We start from the raw sequence: 17,372 nt of genomic DNA, 5'->3' as shown, positions 1-17,372 counted from the left end.
TTTTTAGTGAGTTTTGCTAGGGTTTTTTGAAAAAGACATTTTTTTGGGAGGGGCAAATTACCAACACCCCCCTTGAGGTTTGACTAAAATATGAATTCTCCTGAGGTTTGAGAAATTACATCAAGCCCCTTGAGGTTTATATTTGCATAACAAATTACCTCATGAGATTTATATTTGCATAACAAATTGCCTTCTCATTTGTTATACTAATATAAACCTCAATGGGTAATTTGTAATTTCCCGAACCTCAAGGGGAGTCTGTATTTTAGTCAAACCTCGAGGGAGTGTTTGTAATTTGCCCTTTGTTTTTAAGTGAGGTGTGAGGGGTGTGCATTCCATGAATGGAATGTTTAAGGATAATTTTGGTATTATTTTGATATTACTTGGAGAGAGAAGAAAAATTTTAAAAATTTTAAGAGTTTCAAAATTTATAAGTGAGATTTAAAAAAATAAGAGTCCAAAATAATTCATAAAATACTAATAGCACCACTCATTAATAAATCAAAATTGCCTAATGGGCATTTGTGAGGTTTGCTGCATATCATCTAAAAAATAAAAAATAAAATTACTTTTTTGGTTATTTATTAAAAAAATAAATATGTATATATAATATTTGCATGCTTGTTTCACTGTTGCCTTCAATCAAGTACTTGCTCTATGTACTACCAAATTTTACATTTCTTAAACAATAATGATTCATCCCACTAAAAACATCACCACTAATAGCACTAATGTATTAAAAAAGTAAAAAAAAAATACAACTCCAAGACCAAAATATCACATCATTAATAGCGGGACCCACTGCCACCTAATTAGTAGGAGCACTAATTAGTGCTCCCAAGCATTTTTCTTCCTTAAATACTTTGTGGGACTTGTGATTCTACAGCACCATTTCAAAGTCCTTTTCGAGTGAAACTGCCTCTTTGTCTTCACTCTCGAATTATCACATTCATAACAGGGGCTAATATATATTGGGAAAGGAAAATGACTCACGGCATTAATTAGTGCTATCATTAATGATACGACGGTAGACCTTATTTATTGTCACAGTATTGTGTCATTTAAAAAAAAAATAAAAGTAGATGCTAACTCATTAGTGGTACTTTAGAGTAACACTTTTAGTGGTCTCTATCATTGCTGATTGGAAAATTACATTGACATGGTGTCAGTATAACATAATTACTAAAAAGGTAAATTACACTGACACTCTTGAAATTTATATTTATTATAATTCCGTCATCACATTTAAAAAAATTACACTGACCCCCCTTATCAATGTAATTATTTGAAAGTGTTAACTTTTAAGTTAAAATGACATATTTACCCTTAACATTTACATATACTTTGAAGGGTAAATTACATTAACACCTCCTAAGGTTTTAATTTAATACAGGTCCCTCCTGACATTTAAAAAAATAAAAAAAAACTAATTTAATAAAAATAAATATAAAGAAATATATTTAATTTATAAAAAATTATTTCTAACCACTCGAAAGATAAAAATTATATAAAAATGATAATTATTTTTTATTTATTAACCAAATTAATTTTTAATTTTTTTTAAAAAAAATTCTAAAAATCAAACCATACATGACCTAAGAATCTTTTGATAAATCATTTTTTACGTTGGTAACTTATTTAATTATTTGTTAATTTTACGACATTTTTACCATCTGAGGCCTGTTTAGTAACCATTTTGTTTTCAATTTTCAATTTATATTTTCAAAAATTTTAAAAACTGTCATAAAAACTTGTTTGATAATTTTTTTGGTTTATAAATGGTTGTCTCAGCTTGTAAATTTGAGGAAAAAACGTAAATTCAAAAAATGAGTTTACGTTGGTTTTTAAACAGAAATTTAAGAATTTGACTAACAATTTTTTTTTCAATTAATTGTTTTTTTCAATGATTTTTTTTTAACTAATACTAACCAATGGGATAATTGGTAATGCTACTTTAGTTTGTAAATTTGAGGAAAAAACGTAAATTTAAAAAATGAGTTTACGTTGGTTTTTAAACAAAAATTAAAAAAAATTGATTAACAAAAATTCTTTCAATTATTTTTTTTCAATGATTTTTTTTTTCAACTAATACTAACCTAGGGGGCATTTGGTAATGCTATTTTAAACCTTGGAGAGTGGATTGTAATTTCTAAAATGTGAGTGGTGTCAATGTAATTTACCAAGTGGGGGCAAAATTAGTATTTAAAAAAATTAAATTGCTGACATTAGCAAAACTTGTTACTTAAGTCAACTAATTGAGGGAACAATTTGTAATTAAACTTTAAACTTCAGAGAAGGGATGCAATTTCTAAAAGGTAAAAGGAGAAACTATAATAAACATGAATCTCAGGGGGTGTCAATGTAATTTACCCTTACTAAAAAGTGAAAAATACTATAAATGTTAATAATTAATATTATATTTTTTTTATTAATTTGTAATTATTCTTACTAACACATTGTCAGATAATTGTCCCATATTCCTTCCCACTTGATATCTACCTATTAGAGCATACACACCAATCTATTTAAATTTTTAGTCAAATTATAACTTAAAAAGCTATTTTAGCTAGTTACATTTTTAGTACCCATTTCATCAAACTCTCTATTTTAATTCAATCCTATTAAAATATTATTTTTTTATTGTATTTGTTTTTCTTTTCTTTTTTTTATTAAATTAATGAGTTGGCTTGATCAAGCATTTCTAGGGGCTTGATCAAGTAGCATTTCTCGGAGGAAATAGGGCCTTGCGGTTCGGCTCGGGCAGCCATCGTGCTGATCTCCGACTGAGTTGAAATTTTTTGCGGTTGATTTACTCAATCAACTCTAAAATATGAACGGATCGGATCATTAGAAAGTCACAGACACGGTAGCCAACTGGTGCGTTTTGGATAAAATATAAAGACCCCAAATCCAAAACTAGACCATATTCTTTAATCATTCTGTTGTGCATTCCAACGGCTATATTTATCAACGGTCAAAATTTTTTATAGCGATTCCGAGTTTTACCCCTTGTTGTACAGTGATCCGGACTTGGTTCCGTGGATGTTAACAGTCGTTTATATCTTGTTTACATCCTTTCGTACCTTGTATTTGAGTTATAGGATGTGTTGGGCGTGTTCTGAACAGGTAGGTTGAGTTTTGGTCTCAAGTGTAGTTGCCCAGGTTTTTGGTGTTACGCTCGAGCGGATCATTCTGCGCTCGAGCGGAGTTTGGTTTTTGGTTTTCCGCTCGAGCGGGCCTTCTTGCGCTCGAGTGGGATTTTCACACTCCCAGTATCTCGTGTCCCTGCAAAACTTCTGCAGGTGTGTTTTTCACGCTTGAGCGAGTATCTTCGCGCTCGAGCGGGTAGTACTTTGTCTGTAAAAGTTCTGGGAGATGAAAATTTACGCTCGAGCGGACTTGTTCTTCGTGCTCGAGCGGATGTGTTTTGCTTTTGTTTCTTGGAGCTCGAGCGGGCCTTCTTGCGCTCGAGCGGGTCCAGATTTTTGTGCTTGACGCTCGAGCGTTCTATTCTCTGCTCGAGCGGGTCATACGTATATGAGTCATCCGCTGGGTAATTTTAAATCACTTTTTACATTTCCTTTCTCTCTCTTACTTTCCCAAAATCGTTTTTGAGAGCCTCACTCTCTAGGATCTCCCTTCTCTCTAGGGTTTGATCTAGTTAGAGTGTCCCCCTTCCCTTCGGCCTTTGTAAAAAGTGCGTGAATCGTCGAGGGCTTCGTTTTGATCCGTGGATCTTGGAGTTTGGAGCATTTTGGTTTTCTTCAACTTTCCCGTTTGAGCTCTAACTTCGAGGTAGGGATATCCTACTCCTCTTTATGAGCTTTGTCTTTAAATTTTAGTATTTTGATATGTTGGGGGTTATTGGGTAATTTTGAGAAAGTTTGGGCCTTTATGTAATTTTACAAAAGAAGGGGTTTTACTTATGTAAACCTATATGTATGTTTAGCATGGAGAAATGAGATAAATGATGGGTTATTGGTAGAAATGGAACCTTAGGGTTGTTTTGTTAATTATGGGAAATGCCCTAATTACATTGATGAATTAATTTGCGAAATTAATTTTGAGAAATGAGAAGTTGAATTGAAAATGTTGAAATTGGGATTGTATGGGATTAAAGGGTGTAGTTGGATCATTTATCACTCACCTAGTTGAAATGTTGATATTTTATTCATTTGGTGCATTTATTTTCTGTTTAGAAATAACTGCTTTGGGTTATCGGTGGAGGATAGTCTTGATTGTTGTAGACAATGCATGATGATTAGGTAAACTAAAACTAATCGATTGAGTATGCTATCGAGTATAGCGGTTGGAATAATACATTAACTTTATGTATTGATTGATTATGTATATGATCTCTGTTTATATACATTGTGTGTAGGAGGAGATAGGGGATGTACTCTACGGTTTAGGGGAAGATAGGGGATGGACCTCTAAATCGGATTTTGTGTGATATTGATACATCACTACAATGTGTATCAAGTGTGGATTACGGAAGTGCTTGAATTGATTTGATATAGCACTAAAATGTATATCGTTATCAATTGTAAAGTATAGAAGTGTTTCTATGTGTTATTGATACAGCACCAAAATGTGTATCCATCATGAATTTCGAAAGTGTTTTAAAGATGAGTCTTAATCTCATTAAGTCATTTGGCTAGGTTCTAAGCCTTGTTTTCAAACTCAAAGTTGAATAAGAAATGGAAACTGAAGTGTGCCATGGGCATGACTGTCGTGAAACTGTAATACGACATACGTTGAAATACAAGTGTGGACCATCTATTGAATGCTATTACTTTAGCCATTGTTTATAGTTGGTTTAGTATATTTCTACTGGGCTGTGACTCACCCTTTATGGGACATCATTTTCAGGTACAGGTAGCATACCACCTCCAAGGACATAGCTTGGGAGCCTACAGGCAGACAAATTGTTTCTGTTGTTTTCTTTTCTTTTGATGTACATGTATATCAAGCCAAGGGCTTTCTTTGTATAGAGTTAGTACTCTCTTTTTGTACCACGTGTTGACTTGGAAAGTTGTAAGCCCATAGGGCATTTACTTTTGCTATCAACATGTAATACGTTTTGTAATGATTACTCTGATGGAATATATTTATGTTTTATTTCCTTATGTCTAAGCATGCTATTGTTGGATGATTTATGGGTTTATTTTGAGGGCGTTACAACTTGGTATTAGAGCGTACCGGGTTCGAATACTTTGGGTACGTGGGAAGTGATTAGTATCACAATGGGTTTGTCTCGCTTGTTAGAGACTTATGTGTGACATTACGTGCTTATTTGATAACATGTTTATGTGACTACTTGGGTATGGGATTTAGTTTCTAGGATGTTGATTGGATCCTTGGGTTTCTGTGAGTCTTGTTGGAAAAGCACTTGATCAATGCTGTTTCTAACCGGAACTCTGGTAACGCCTCGAGACTATCATTATCCGGAAATGAAATTCGTAAGTGCTTATGTGTTTATGTGCTTACGTGGAGTGAATTACTGTTGTCTATGTATTAGGACGCGAGTGTTTAGTTTTGGCACACTTATGAATGTGCTAATGTTCTTCGTTACCTTTATTAGGATGTCAAGACGAGGAAGAGGTGGTAGACGTGGCAGACGTGGTAGGCAGGAGATGCCTTTACCGGATGATATTCCGGCACGGCAGGAAGAGGTTGGCCAGGCCAATGTGGCCGAGCCAGCAAGTCAGCAGGTTGTGGGCGACTTAGCCCAAGGGATAGCCTATGCTTTGAGGGAGTCTATGGGGTATTCTTAGAGATGAGAATCCAGTTCAGGCTCCAGTGCAGGCCCAGGTTGTTGAGGCAGGGCCTTCCTTCTTGAAGAGGGAGGTCTTCCGGTCTAACCCGGACGAGTTTATTGGGGATCCAAAGGATCTACTTAAGGCTGACGAGTGGTTGGAGCAGATGAGTAAGACGTTCGAGATTCTTGGCATCGAGGACGGGGTGTTGAAAGTGACCTTGGCATCCTTCCAGCTTAAAGGGGGTGCGGGTCAATGGTGGAAATACATGAGGGGCCGTATTGCTGGCACGTGGGAGGCATTTGTGGAGGCTTTTCAGGAGAAGTACTTATCTCCAGCAGTCAGGGAGAAGCTGAGAGACCAGTTCTGTCAGCTTTTACAGTTGAGTTCTTCAGTGGCCGAGTATGAGGCTACTTTTACTAGCTTGTCCAGGTTCGCACCTGAACTTGTGGCATCCGAGGAACGCCGCTGCATCGAGTTTGAGAAGAGGTTGAGGCCCGGCCTCAAGATGAGAGTTGAGGGTTCCATGATCTGAGACTATGGGCTCTTGGTTGATGCTGCAGCCCATATGAAGATCATGATGCAGGAGGAGAAGGGACAGAGAGGCTCCAAGAAGAGCCAGGATGGTCAGGGTGATAGTAGGAGACAGAGGGGTGCTAACCCTCAGCAGTCTCAGGGGGGTGTTACTAGATCAGCCTTTCCAGTGCTGAGTGTAGGCTCGAGGAGAGGCAATCAAGGAGATTTCACCTGTTACAAGTGTGGTCAGCTAGGCCACAAGGCTTCGGTTTGCCCACAGAGGGGAGGAGGTCAGAGAGCTGCTTCATCTTCAGCTAGACCGCAGAACCAGAGTCAGGGCAGGGGCTAGCCCTTATCTTGTTATCTGTGTGGTCAGCCTGCGCACCCGAAGAGGTTTTGCCCACAGTTGAGTGCCATTTCGGGCGCGTCTGGTTCTAGGTAGACGCAGGGTTTTCAGCCAGTTCAGTCTGTGCAGGCCTCGAGGGCCAATCCAGAAGCTTCGTCGTCCCAGTCTGTGCAGCAGTCGTATGCTCCGAGGGGTGAGCAGGTGGATCAGGGGCCTACTGGGCGCGTGTATGTTGTTGCCGCGCAGGATCTTGTACCTGCTCCATCAGTTGTGAGAGGTACCTTCTTGTTTTGCAACTTGGTTGCTAGTGTATTGATTGATATAGGTGCATCTCATTCTTTTGTATCTGCTGCATTTGTATCTGTTTTGGGATTGGAGTTAGCACAGTTAGCATCTCCTATTTGTGTAGTGTCACCTATTGGGGGTGAGTTGATTTTGAAACAAGGATGTAGGGGCTGTGATATAGAGGTCGCCGATCACCGGCTTCCGTTTCCTTTTGTAGTGATGCCCATGTCGGGATTTGATGTTATTTTGGGTATGGACTGGCTATCGTCATACCGAGCTGTTATTGATTGCTACCGCCAGAGGGTCACAGTTTGTACCTTGAGCGGGGAGTGTTTCCATTTCTTGGGGGATCGGGTTGGTAGTGTGTTGCCACCGGTATATGATCCGCGAGGGTGGAGTGAGCTTAGTGGTCTACTTGCTAGCTTTTTGAGTAGTGAGTGCGATGAGACCCAGACTGTGTTGCCGAGAGTGGTTTGTGAGTACTCGGACTTCTTTCTCGAGGATCTCATTAGTTTGCCACCTTATTGAGAGATAGAGTTCTCTATTGATTTAGTGCCCGGCACGGCGCCGATTTCTATGGCACATTATCATTTTGCCCCAGCCGAGTTGAGTGAGTTGAAGATTCAGCTCCAAGAATTGCTAGATAAGGGCTTCATTCGCCCTAGTGTTTCGCCGTGAGGAGCACCGGCCCTCTTTGCTAAAAAGAAAGATGGTGCCTTGAGACCATGTATCGACTACCGGAAGTTGAATTGGACTGCGGTCAAGAATAAGTACCCTATGCCCCGTATAGATGATCTGTTTGACCAGTTGAAGGGGTCCCATTGTTTCTCTAACATAAACTTGAGATCGGGTTACCACCAGTTGAGGGTCAGGGAGGAGGATATCCCGAAGACGGCATTCCGTACGCGGTATGGCCACTATGAGTTTCTGGTGATGCCGTTTGGGCTCACCAATGCACCAGCAGTCTTTATGGACTTGATGAACCGGATCTTTCGGGAATTCTTAGATCGCTTTGTGGTCGTTTTCGTGGACGACATTCTGATTTATTCGCCTTCTGAGGAGGAGCACGAGGAACACTTGAGAGTGGTGCTTGAATTGCTTAGAGCCCATAGGCTGTATGCCAAGTTTGGGAAGTGTGAGTTCCGGCTAGGGGAAGTCAAGTTCTTAGGCCATGTGGTTTCCGGAGAAGGGGTGTCTGTTGATACATCCAAGATTGAGGCAGTGCAAGATTGGACACAGCCTAAGAGTGTGTTTGAGATCCGCAGTTTTCTGGGATTAGCTGGGTATTACCGCCGATTTGTGAAGGATTTCTCCAGGCTAGCTTCGCCGTTGACTAGATTGACGCGGAAAGGGGTCAAGTTTGTATGGAGTGAGACTTGTGAAAAGTCGTTCCAAGAGCTGAAAGTTAGATTGACCACCGCTCCGATTTTGATTATTCTGGAGAGAGGTTTGGGTTATGCAGTTTATTGTGATGCCTCACGAGAAGGTTTGGGTTTTGTGTTAATGCAGGAAGGGAAAGTGGTGGCCTATGGCTCACGTTAGTTAAAAATACATGAGAAAAATTACCCTACACATGACTTGGAACTAGCAGCTGTGATCTTTACCTTAAAGATCTGGAGGCACTACCTTTATGGGGAGAGGTTCGAGGTGTTCTCGGATCATAAGAGTTTGAAGTACTTGTTTACACAGAGAGACTTGAACTTGAGGCAGAGAAGGTGGATGGAGTTCATTGAGGACTACGACTTTGAGTTGCACTATCATCCGGGGAAGGCCAATGTAGTGGCCGATGCCCTTAGCAGGAAATCCATTAGTGATGTAGCTTGTATAGCCATCTGGGAGTGGGAGATGTTGGGTGCACTTGGCGAGTTTGATTTGCTTTTGGGCGAATCCGTTGAGGCTGCGGCCTTGTTTTCGGTTGTTGCACAGCCTACGCTTGTGACTCGAGTGTTAGAGGCACAGGGAGGTGACCTTGAGGTAGAGTCTTTTCGAGAGAAGATTTCCAGTGGGAAGGTTGAGAAGGGTTTGACGGTGTATCCCGACCAGAGCGTGAGATACCGAGATCGTTTGTTTGTGTCGGAGTCTTGCCGAGAGGAGGTACTCCAAGAGTTTCGTCATTCACGCCTTGCGGTGCATCCGGGAGGCACTAAGATTTATCGGGATTTGGGTCGCTAGTTTTGGTGGTGGGGTATGAAAAAGGATGTGGCGGTCTTCGTGTCTAAGTACTTTACTTGTCAGCAAGTGAAGGCCGAGCATCAAAGGCCAGCGGGTTTGTTGCAACCCTTGCATATTGCCGAGTGGAAGTGAGAGCATGTCACTATGGACTTCGTTGTAGGTCTTCCGAGGACTCAGCGGGGTAGTGATGCTATTTGGGTGATTGTAGACTGGTTGACTAAGTCGACGCACTTTATCTCTATGCGCGTGAGAGATTCGGTAGATCATCTTGCCGACTTGTATATTCGGGACATAGTGAGGTTGCACGGGGTCCCAGTGATGATCGTCTCAGATAGAGACCCTCGTTTTACTGTGAGGTTGTGGCAGAGTTTGCAGAGTGCCTTGGGCACTATGTTGACCTTTAGCACGGCTTATCATCCTCAGACTGATGGGCAGTCCGAGCGTACTATTCAGATCCTTGAGGATATGTTTCGAGGTTATGTCCTTGACTTTAGTGGGACGTGGGAGAGACACTTGCCCTTGGTGGAGTTTGCCTACAACAACAGCTTTCAGTCTAGTATCGGTATGGCACCGTTTGAGGCCTTGTATGGCCGACCTTGTAGGTCTCCAGTATGTTGGGCCGAGGTGGGTGATGCACCTTTGTTAGGCTCGGAGCTGGTGAGAGAAACGACGGAGAAAGTCGAGCTTATCCGTAGGAGGCTTGTTACAGCCCAGAGTCGTCAAAAGAGTTATGCTGACCGTAGGAGGAGGCCTTTAGCTTTTGAGACGGGTGATCATGTTTTTCTAAAAATAACACCTAGGCGAGGTTTGATGAGGTTTGGGAAAAGTGAGAAGTTATCTTCTCGGTTTATTGGTCCCTTTGAGATCCTTGAGACGATTGGGGAGGTTGCTTATCGTTTGGCTTTGCCACCACAGTTGTCCGGAGTGCATGACGTGTTTCATGTGAGTATGCTTCGGAAGTATGAGCCGGATCCATCGTATGTATTGGATTGGACCGACTTAAAGGTAGATAAGGATGCCTCGTATGAGGAGAGACCGATTTGGGTCTTGGATAGGCGGGATCAAGTCTTGCGAGGCAAGACCATTCCCTTGGTAAAGGTTTTGTGGAAGCATCACAGAGTGGAGGAAGCCACTTGGGAACGTGAGGCGAATGTCCGTGAGAATTATCCGGACTTGTTTGTTGATGTATAATCATGTATTGAATTTTTGTAATATTGTTGAACTTTAAGAGCATTATATATGGCTTAAGTTGTAAAACATGGTATATGTTTTGGTTTATGGAATTATGTTTTGGAACTTGCCTTAAAATGGAAGTTTAATGTAAACATTGCATATGTTGAATGTATTGTAGAAATCAGAATGTATCATGAATATTGAATATGATATAGAATTGTGGAGTGTGGTATCGAAATTTGTGAAATTTCAGGGAATGCATATCTATAATGCATGTTGTGGAAAATGTTGTAAATTGCCTCTTGAAAAGAGATGAAATGACCGGTAAAGGGGTCTAGTTGTTAAATTTCACATTATAATAATGTTGGGAATTGAGAAAATCTTGTTTTTGAAAAACTTGTATTTAATTTCGAGGACGAAATTCTTTAAGGGGGGAAGGTTATAGCGATTCTGAGTTTTACCCCTTGTTATACAGTGATCCGGACTTGGTTCCGTGGATGTTAACAGTCGTTTATATCTTGTTTACATCCTTTCGTACCTTGTGTTTGAGTTATAGGATGTGTTGGGCGTGTTCTGAACAGGTAGGTTGAGTTTTGGTCTCAAGTGTAGTTGCCCAGGTTTTTGGTGTTACGCTCGAGCGGATCATTCTGCGCTTGAGCGGAGTTTGGTTTTTGGTTTTCCGCTCGAGCGGGCCTTCTTGCACTCGAGCGGGATTTACACACTCCCAGTATCTCATGTCCCTGCAAAACTTCTGCAGGTGTATTTTTCACGCTCGAGCGGGTATCTTGGCGCTCGAGCGGGTAGTACTTTGTCTGTAAAAGTTATGGGAGATGAAAATCTACGCTCGAACGGACTTGTTCTTCGCGCTCGAGCGGATGTGTTTTACTTTTGTTTCTTGGAGCTCGAGCGGGCCTTCTTGCGCTCGAGTGGGTCCAGATTTTTGTGCTTGACGCTTGAGCGTTCTATTCTCTGCTCGAGCGGGTCATACGTATATGAGTCATCCGCTGGGTAATTTTAAATCACTTTTTACATTTCCTTTCTCTCTCTTACTTTCCCAAAATTGTTTTTGAGAGCCTCTCTCTCTAGGATCTCCCTTCTCTCTAGGGTTTGATCTAGTTAGAGTGTCCCCTTTCCCTTCGGCCTTTGTAAAAAGTGCGTGAATCGTCGAGGGCTTCGTTTTGATCCGTGGATCTTGGAGTTTGGAGCATTTTGGTTTTCTTTAACTTTCCCGTTTGAGCTCTAACTTCGAGGTAGGGATATCCTACTCCTCTTTATGAGCTTTGTCTTTAAATTTTAGCATTTTGATATGTTGGGGGTTATTGGGTAATTTTGAGAAAGTTTGGGCCTTTATGTAATTTCACAAAAGAAGGGGTTTTACTTATATAAACCTATATGCATGTTTAGCATGGGGAAATGAGATAAATGTTGGGTTATTGATAGAAATGGAACCTTAGGGTTGTTTTGTTAATTATGGGAAATGCCCTAATTACATTGATGAATTAATTTGCGAAATTAATTTTGAGAAATGAGAAGTTGAATTGAAAATGTTGAAATTGGGATCGTATGAGATTAAAGGGTGTAGTTGGATCATTTATCACTCACCTAGTTGAAATGTTGATATTTTATCCATTTGGTGCATTTATTTTCTGTTTAGAAATAACTGCTTTGGGCTATTGGTGGAAGATAGTCTTGATTGTTGTAGACAATGCATGATGATTAGGTAAACTAAAGCTAATTGATTGAGTATGCTATCGAGTATAGCGGTTGGAATAATACATTAACTTTATGTATTGATTGATTATGTATATAATCTCTGTTTATATACGTTGTGTGTGGGAGGAGATAGAGGATGTATTCCACGGTTTAGGAGAAGATAGGGGATGGACCTCCAAATCGGATTTTGTGTGACATTGATACAGCACTACAACGTGTATCAAGTGTGGATTACGGAAGTGTTTGAATTGATTTGTTATAGCACTAAAATGTATATCGTTATCAATTGTGAAGTATAGAAGTGTGTTTCTATGTGTTATTGATACAGCACCAAAATATGTATCCATTATGAATTTCGAAAGTGTTTTAAAGATGAGTCTTAATCTCATTAAGTCATTTGGCTAGGTTCTAAGCCTTGTTTTCAAACTCAAAGTTGAATAAGAAATGGAAACTGAAGTGTGCCATGGGCATGACTGTCGTGAAACTGTAATACGACATACGTTGAAATACAAGTGTGGACCATCTATTGAATGCTATTAATTTAGTCATTATTTATAGTTGGTTTAGTATATTTCTACTGGGCTGTGGCTCACCCTTTATGGGACATCATTTTCAGGTACAGGTAGCATGCCACCTCCAAGGACATAGCTTGGGAGGCTAGAGGCAGACAGACTGTTTCTGTTGTTTTGTTTTCTCTTGATGTATTACATGTATATCAAGCCAAGGGCTTTCTTTGTATAGAGTTAGTACTCTCTTTTTGTACAAAGTGTTGACTTGGAAAGTTGTAAGCCCATAGGGCATTTACTTTTGTTGTCAACATGTAATACGTTTTGTAATGATTACTCTAATGAAATATATTTATGTTTTATTTCCTTATGTCTAAGCATGTTATTGTTGAATGATTTATGGGTTTATTTTGAGGGCGTTACATTTTTCAACCGGTCATATTCTTCTATTATAAACAATAGCATATGTTCTCTAATTCTCACAATCTAAATGAAATATTTTTCTTTCATTCTATTCTCATTAATTTTTTATATATGGATCTTCATTTTCTAGACATGATTCTTTATGACTCCGACTCCGATGATGAGTTGGAGATAGTTACAATAGCTTCTATGGAAGTCGTGTGTTCATCAAAGTCATGACATGTTGCTCGTAAACGATGGGAGTTCGTTTGGCATAATCCTTTGCAAGGCCATCAAAGGCTTTTTCTTGACTATTTTGCTGATCCACTAGTATATCCTCCCAAATTATTTCGGAGAAGGTTTCGAATGAATCGTTCTCTTTTTCTCCGCATTCAATCTGAAGTAGAAGCTTATGAACCATTTTTTGTTCAGAAAAGAAATGGTGCTGGAGTGCTCGGTTTGTCTTCTCTTCAAAAAATAACTGCAACTCTTAGAATGCTTACTTATGGAGTAACAACTGATTTTATGGATGAATACTTGAGGATCGGAGAAAGTACTGCAATGAAAAACCTAAAGAAATTTGTCAAAGGTTACAATTTTTTCTAATGAGTACTTGAGGTCACCGAACAACGACGACATTGCTAAACTTCTAGCTGTTGGCGAAAGTCGTGGTTTTCCTGGGATGTTAAGGAGCATTGATTGTATGCACTGGACCTGGAAGAATTGCCCAACTGCATGGAAAGGTATGTATACTGGCCATGAACATGAGCCAACAATTATTTTGGAAGCAGTAGCATCATATGATCTTTGGATATGACATGCATTTTTTGGGTTACCTGGGTCTAATAATGATATCAATGTTTTAGAACGGTCTTCCGTATTTACTGAGCTTGCTCGAGGGCGTGCTCCTCCAGTTAATTACACCATTAATGGAAATGAATATACCATGGGATACTACCTTGCTAATGGTATATATCCACAATGGGCAACTTTTGTTAAAACATTTCCTTGTCCACAAGGAAAAAAGAATAAACATTTTGCTGAGGCCCCAAAGGCGTATAGAAAAGATGTAGAACGTGCATTTGGAGTGCTTCAAGCACGTTTTGCAATTGTGCGTGGACCTGCACGACCATGGGATCTTCAGACTCTTAAAGATATTATGAAGGCTTGTATAATACTACACAACATGATCATTGAGGATGAAAGAGATGACGGAGGAGAGCAAAACATTGATTATGAACAAATCGATAAAATCCCCCATGCACAATTGTCACTTGAATGTACACCTGATATCATGGAATTTATTCAACAACATCGTCACATAAGAGATAGAGAAACTCATTCTCGACTCCAATCAGATTTGGTTGAGCACTTGTGGCAAATCTATAGCCAATCTTAGGTTGGAATAGGCAAATCTATAGCCAATCTGGAATTAATGAGAATTGACCTAAACACTAGGTTGGTTCTCATAATTACAACCTTTGATGTAGCTTGTAAGTTTTTTTTTTTTTTTTTTTTTTTTGAACTGCTGTAGCTTGTAAGTTGATTTTTGGGAAAGTCATGTGTTAGACATATTGATTTTGATGATTTTATTTATATTATGTTTTTGATTTTGTTTGATGAATTCATTTGATCAAAATGTTATAAATTATCCATATTAATTCATCCTATTATTTTGTGGTTTTTGGAGGTGAAAATGAAGCCCAAATTCAGCACAAAAATAACCACAAAACAGTCTCAAATTCAGCACAAAAAAGTCACAAAACAGCCCCAAATTCAGCACAAAAAACAACTGCAAAGCAGCTCCGAAATAGCAGTAAAATAGCCTCGAAACAATAGCAAAATAGCTCCGAAACAACAGCAAAAATAGCAACAAAAGTATCCGAAATAGCAGTAAAAACAACCCAAAAAATAGCAGTTCAGTTTAGTTTCATTCTGAAATAAAATAATCTTTGTAGCACCAAACTCCAACAAGTAGAGCTTACAAAATGCCAATGTATTATATAAGCAAAAGTTACAAAATATACATAAACCTTACTTTAGTCAAAAGTCACAAAAAAGAACCCTTGTTTCTACATCATGAAACCATATAGCACAAAAGGATCCAACTATTTCATCCAAACAAAATCTACCAAACTAACAGTCAAAAGTTACAAAAAACATAACAGTTTCATAAATTACTTGGAAATGTTGCTGTTTCTTCGACTCTCAATGATTTCCATTTGACGCTGATAATACTACTCTTGTTGCATTGGGGACATCCCACTCGTATCCATCATTATGATTCTCTTTTTTTTCCTTCAATTTCTCCAATTCAGCTTTTTCAACATGAATAATATATGATTTCTCAAGCATTTCAAGTTTTTTCTCAGTTCCTTTCTTTTTCTCTTCTTTCATGCCAATTAGCAAGTCTACAATTGGAGAACTTGTAGTATCTTGGCTCTTCAATTTTTTCAGCCTTTCTTTTTCTTTCTTCTTGCCAATTGGTCTCTCCAATTGTATATGTGTATCTCGTGAGATCTCATTTTCCTCTAGATTGACTGACTCTGGTGTTGAAGGTGAAGATGTGGAATTTCGACTCCATTTTGGATTTTTCTTTTGGTACGTCTCAAACCATTTTGGTTGATGCCTCAACACATTCCAACAATGTTTGAATGGAAATGAGGTGTTATGAACCTCCTGGTACAAAAGTTTTGCCTTGCCAATCTGGAATATATATATATATATATATATATCAAAATTTTAAAATATATTGAATGGTAAATGTTTAAATATCTATGTAATTGATACCTTGTCTTGCTCATTCACACCGCTTTTACGCATTGATTCAATTTGAGCAAAGTACCCACAAAACTTATTGGTTCCAAGTTGAATGATTGACCACCGGTTCATCAAAGAATTATCAGTACGTTCACTAATAAATGTTTTGTGCTCGTGGAAGTACTCCCCAACTCTCCTCCAAAATGTCTTACTTTTTTGCTCATTTCCATGCACTGCATCCAAGCTAGTATTAAGCCAAGCTGATATAAGCAAATTGTCTTCTTCTTTAGAAAAGTTGCCATTGCGTGACTTTTTCGTAGCAGATTCTTTTTTGGTTGAAAACTGAGATTCTTGACCAGTACCTTGACTAACTTGGTTTAGATATTGAGACTTCATGAATTGGTTGTCAAGGTTGGAGCCCTCTTGTAAAAGATTGGTAAAGAAGGGGTCTCTACTTGAATCCATCCTACAAGATAGAGTGAATTAAATCAGAATGAATCCATCGTTCAAGATAGAGTGAAAAATTTCAGATTGAATCCATCCCAACAAGACAGTAAGTTAGCACTTTCGTATAAAATAAAATCAATTCAATGAAGCCTATTAAGACCACCTCCAACCCTTAACTCAAATTTGGGGAAAAGAGCACATGTTTTAAGTTTTCGTTGGATTAAATAAGAGGAGTTAACAACCTCTTTTTGTTACAAAAATTAAATTTGATATGAATTTGAGTGAAGAATTTGAGTCTCCCTTTGAGTAAAACTCAAGTTGATATAAGTTTGAATAAGGGGTTGAGCTTGAAGGAGCGTTTTGATAATTGTTTACTAAAATTTGAATTTTTTTCTTTTTTGAAAGGCAAAAGGAAGATTTTATTATGTAGACAAAATTACATAACAAAAGCTTAATATAAGGAAGCATCATAGGTAGTTAAGCTAACATCCCATCAGAGTGAAGCAACTACCCAATCAAATGCTAGCAAAAACTGCAAACAAGGTTGGAAAAGAAGTGTTGGTAAGGCACCAACACAGCCAACTCCCAGCAAGCCAGAAAATGCCCTCTAGATTGTGCAGGAAATCAGTGATACTCCACATCATAACAGCAAAGCATCCATTAGAAAACTAGCAAATTCACTACACTTCACACCTTCTAAACCTTATCCATATTGTTATACTTTAAAATGGTATGTTGAGAAAGATTAAAATCTTAAAGCACTACTTCCTTTCTATTCCACTTAAACAAAATAGAGACCAAAAAGTGGAGTTAAAGATTAAACAATAGGCAGAGGTAGGATGACTTAATTATAACTAAAAAAAAGCTGGGGATGACCATTTCTTGCCCCTTTTACACGAGAGGATTTTATCTTTCTCTTAATTTCATTTGTCTATGCACATCAAGAACATTAGCTTTATATGCCTCAGATTTCAGACAACAGAAAAGTTTCAATGCCTTAATTAGATATATAGAAGGTAACAAACATAAAGGGCTAAACATTTGGTTTTGGCTTAATTTGTTGTCTAACTTGAACAAACTTCCCCTTTATTTTTTCTACTTGTTCTCATAGTAATTCACCTTTATCTATCCTCTCTCTGAGAGTTAGATTCAATGACATGAACAATCAACAATACATTTCACATTTGATCACTTTTAACTAAATAGTGGTAGGCAATGGGGCAAATTAATTTTATGCACTAATTACTCAACAAAAATTTTAAAATTATATCATAGTTGTATACAATGTGTATA

The 17,372-nt window shown here is 38.5% G+C and overlaps 1 protein-coding gene across 1 annotated transcript; it reads left to right on the top strand.

Annotated features, from left to right (window-relative positions):
* Positions 1 to 13,025: 13,025 nt before the first annotated feature.
* On the top strand, positions 13,026 to 14,271 carry LOC114318536 (uncharacterized). The gene is made up of 3 exons (XM_028265453.2): positions 13,026 to 13,091; positions 13,462 to 13,615; positions 13,739 to 14,271. Exons 1-3 carry the CDS (start codon positions 13,026 to 13,028, stop codon positions 14,269 to 14,271), a joined length of 753 nt encoding a protein of 250 aa, XP_028121254.2.
* Positions 14,272 to 17,372: the final 3,101 nt, after the last annotated feature.

This window comes from Camellia sinensis, chromosome 4, assembly GCF_055761805.1.
Source record: "Camellia sinensis isolate YWXY chromosome 4, ASM5576180v1, whole genome shotgun sequence".
In the NCBI taxonomy this organism is placed as follows: Eukaryota; Viridiplantae; Streptophyta; class Magnoliopsida; order Ericales; family Theaceae; genus Camellia; species Camellia sinensis.
Note: the sequence above shows the minus strand (reverse complement) of the source record. Positions and strands in the feature narration are given on the sequence as shown.

Excerpts from the sequence above, each read along its gene's own strand:
- LOC114318536 (XM_028265453.2), top strand. The coding sequence starts at position 13,026 with ATGATTCTTTATGACTCCGACTCCGATGATGAGTTGGAGATAGTTACA. Across the intron at positions 13,092-13,461 it reads CAATAGCTTCTATGGAAGTC|GTTACAATTTTTTCTAATGA; the intron begins GTGTGTTCATCA and ends AATTTGTCAAAG. Across the intron at positions 13,616-13,738 it reads TTGCCCAACTGCATGGAAAG|AACGGTCTTCCGTATTTACT; the intron begins GTATGTATACTG and ends TCAATGTTTTAG.